The 3,901-nt window shown below is 41.1% G+C and overlaps 1 protein-coding gene across 1 annotated transcript in view; it reads left to right on the top strand.

The window, feature by feature from the left end:
• LOC104962418 (DNA-binding protein RFX6-like) overlaps nt 1–3,154 on the top strand; it is a gene marked incomplete at both ends in the record, with an annotated part of 6,140 nt that extends 2,986 nt beyond the window's left edge. Inside the window, 7 exons of the mRNA XM_010790853.1 lie at nt 4–50; nt 133–246; nt 591–640; nt 1,449–1,608; nt 2,145–2,289; nt 2,809–2,918; nt 3,019–3,154. Of these exons, the coding sequence (XP_010789155.1) occupies nt 4–50; nt 133–246; nt 591–640; nt 1,449–1,608; nt 2,145–2,289; nt 2,809–2,918; nt 3,019–3,154 (762 nt within the window). The remainder of the gene's footprint in view (nt 1–3; nt 51–132; nt 247–590; nt 641–1,448; nt 1,609–2,144; nt 2,290–2,808; nt 2,919–3,018) is intronic.
• Between the last annotated feature and the right edge of the window lie 747 nt (nt 3,155–3,901).

Here is a 3,901-nt window from a genome sequence, read left to right as displayed (position 1 = left end):
CACACTGCCAGTGCATCCTGGACAACGCCATTAACGTCAACTTTGAGGAGGTTATAGTTACACCATCACCATCACATGAGAGCATTCGGCGGTTCCTGGCACATCCTTTCAAACGTATTGTTTTTGTTTCAGATCCAGAATTTTCTGCTGCATTTCTGGCAGGGCATGCCCGACCACCTGCTGCCGCTGCTGGAGAACCCGGTTATAGTCGACATCTTCTGCGTCTGTGACTCCATCCTCTATAAGGTTAATAACAAATACTGTTTTCAATTTTTATTTGTGTGCAGGCCCAGGTTGTAGTATCATTTAAAAAAGATTCACACTTTCAGTTAAACAAATTGTGAAGTTTGCTTATTCGGTTTGAGAGACTTTCTTTTGTTTTAGTTTTAAGCCTACCAGCAAGTTGTATTTATAACCATTTACTTTGGGCAGCTGGACACTTACATTAGTTGTCTTGCTGTGTTTGTTTTATTCATTGGGATACACTTTATGAATATGATAATATGGAGAGGTGTGTCTATTTTGAGAAAAGGACACACCTCTCAACTCCCGAACAGTGAAAACTCTAACAATGTTTTCTATTTTCTCAGGTTTTAACAGATGTTCTGATTCCAGCTACAATGCAGGAGATGCCTGAGAGGTTTGTTACCTTAATGCATTATTGTCGAATAAGTTCCTGGTGCTAAAAAGTAAAAAACACATTTCTGAAAGCCCTTTCCTGTCCTGGAATATCGCACATGTTTGAATTCAGTTTTCCTTTTTGACAGTAAGCTTAAAGGTGGGGTAGGTAATTCACTTCAGAAACACTTTTTGTTATATTCCAAGGAATGCTCTTAACATCCCGATAGCAATGAATACATTAAATGCATTGAAAATAAATACATTAAAACATCATATCTGTGGAAGCCGTGGCGCTGTAAAAAGCACGACCAATCATCTGAGCCGGCCCGGCTAAAGTAACTGGATGGCCTACCTGCCTGTCAGCCTTCCATCTGTGCACAAACTTATCTCGTGCCCTCATTGGTCATGTGCGCGTTCGTGTGTGTTGGAGGAGGGGCTCTGTAAGGAAGTCTGAAGGAAGGGGCAGATTTTTCCTGGTGGTGTATTTTCAAATTCTAGCGCACTCAAGCTGGTTTCTCCATTCTTACCTACCCCACCTTTAAGTTTGTAATGCCTTGATATTCATTTTGGAGTTTTGTCAGTTGTTTCCATCATGCATGATACAATTTCACCAGATTTATTAACTGTTGACTAAACTACAACTGCATTTTGTTGTTTGTTAGCCTGTGTGTGACAATAGCTTATCCTAATTGCTTGAGTCCTTAAGGTTGTGGCTTTTAAACAAGTCCAGTCTATCCCAAAATAAGTCATTTGTGGAACTACGATGAAGCTCTAATTCATACACTGGGAATAGAAAACTGATAAACTGTGTAAATGTTGTTTTTCAGTCTGTTGGCAGATATCCGCAACTTTGCCAAACACTGGGAGCACTGGCTGGCCTCCTCCCTGGAAAACCTCCCAGAATGCCTTGCAGCAAAGAAGCTCCCCATAGCACGCCACTTTGTTTCCTCTCTGAAGAGACAGACATCGTTCTTACACCTGGCACAGGTACGACCTTTACTGAAGGACAGGAATGTAACTAAGTACATTTACTCAAGTATTCTTGTTATTTGAGGTACTTTCTATTTCTACTCACCTACAAATGGAAGGAAACATTTTGTACTTAATGTAATTGATCTATTTAGTTAATTTGGAATTCTCTGTCTTTTTTCTTAACTTCCCTTCTTTATAATGCTGCCACTTGATATATTTTATTTTATTAAGTTTGCTTAGCTCTATATGTAATGTGAGTCTGTTAATCCAACTTTATGTTTGCCTCGCCTGCAATGTACAGTACCTTTGCTGTAACACTGTACAAGTCTCCCCTCTGGGACTAATAAAGGATTTCTGATTCATCTGCATTAGGTACTTACAATTAGTACTTTAACTTAATTTAGCTGATTACTTACTTTTCCTTAAGTAACTATGCAATGCAGAAGTATTTTTACTTGTGATATTTGTCCTTTTACTTCCACCACTGCTGAAGGACATAGATTACATACAACTCTAATGATATATATGGGATAATAACATGTCTTTTCCAGATAGCCCGTCCGGCGCTGTTCGACCAGGCTGTGGTGACCAGCATGGTGCTGGACATCGATAACGTGGATCTGAGCAGCATCAGCTCTCAGCCTCTGCTCAGCATCAACACATCTGGAGACCAGGACCCCGACATCTACTCTGAGTGTAAGACCAGGAAGAATCAAGATTCAAGATTTAAAAGATTTTATTGCAAAAAGCTACAGTGTAGAAATGGCTATTCATTTATTCTGACCTGAACTCCTCCAGCAATGCAATACAAAATAAAAATTAGTGCAAAAAGTCTATATACATGTCAATAGAATATGATATGAACAGAACATGAAATTAGAGAGGCTGTGGCGCAGTGGACTAGTGCGTTGGTGTTCGGATCAGGTGGTCAGGTTCAAACCCCACTGCAGTCAGCATGACGTTGTGTCCCTGAGACACTTCACCCCAAATTGCTCCTGTGGGGATTGCCCACAGTATTGAGTATGTAAGTTGCTTTGGATAGAAGCGTCTAACAAGTAACATGTAATGTAAGTTAAGACAGATTTTTTACTTTGTTGACTCTAAACATTTCTCTGTTTTAAAGAAACAACCAACAGCTGTTTCCGCTGCTCTGAAGCTAACAAGCATTTGTTATGTTAATAATAAAGCAACTTCTTCTTGTTTTTTTTACTCCAGACGACTCCATCACCGTCTTCCAGGAGCTGAAGGAGCTGCTGAGGAAGAACGCCACGGTGGAGTCCTTCATCGAGTGGCTGGACTCTGTGGTGGAGCATAAAGTCATCAAGGTAACAGCTGTTCCCTCTGACGCTGTGTTTGTCCTGCAAAAGGTCCCGTTGTGCAACAAAGCAATCTTTTTATTTTCTGTGCTTCTGTGTCTCTGATCAGCCCGGGAAGCAGAGCGGCCGCTCGGTGAAGAAGCGAGCGCAGGACTTCCTCCTCAGGTGGAGCTTCTTTGGAGCCAGAGTGATGCACAACCTCACGCTCAACAACGCCTCCAGCTTCGGTACGAACATGTTCAAAAGTTACACATTCTTGACACCTTTACAGAAGACACAGAGTGCAAGGATATTGTACAAATATTTGTTTCCTCAACACACACACACACACACACACACACACACACACACACACACACACACACACACACACACACACACACACGGCTAATACAAACCAGCTCAGAGCAGATTGCTACAATAGCGTCATAAATTGTAATGGCCAGACTCGCCTTGATTAAACAAAGTCTTATCTACGGGTCGCGTGCTTTCTGTTCAAACACACGCACTCACACTCTCTCTCTCTCTCACACACACAAATGGACACACACAGAGAACGTGAATCAACACTAACCATTTGGTCTGAAGATTCCCGGTGAAGCTCAAACACACACAGAAGGTTTTAAGACCAAGCAAAGAGCAGCTTGATCCTAAAGGTCACTCTGTAGATAGAAGAAGATACAGTGAGGCGTTCAAATGTCTCAGGACATTTGATATGATGAGGTCTGCACAATTGATGTCTTTATTAAGATCCCTATGAGCATGAGCAATGGCTATTCTTTAAACAAAACAACCATGTCATTAAAGATGCCTTGTTATGCTTTTTGGGTTTTCCTTTTTCCTGTAGCGTGTTTGAAAGGTTGTAAATGTTTGTAAATGGTCTGCAAAGGCTAAAATCCCAAATTTCTGTAGCATATTGACATCACTACGTATCACTTGCGTTTCTATTGGCTAGTGCTTCAACACATTGTACGTTATAGAGAGGCGAAGTG

The sequence above is a fragment of the Notothenia coriiceps genome, unplaced genomic scaffold (genome assembly GCF_000735185.1).
Source record: "Notothenia coriiceps isolate Sejong01 unplaced genomic scaffold, NC01 NC01_scaffold00034704, whole genome shotgun sequence".
NCBI classification, from domain to species: domain Eukaryota; kingdom Metazoa; phylum Chordata; class Actinopteri; order Perciformes; family Nototheniidae; genus Notothenia; species Notothenia coriiceps.
The sequence above is the reverse complement of the archived record's forward strand: the minus strand, read 5'-3'. Positions and strand labels throughout refer to the sequence as shown.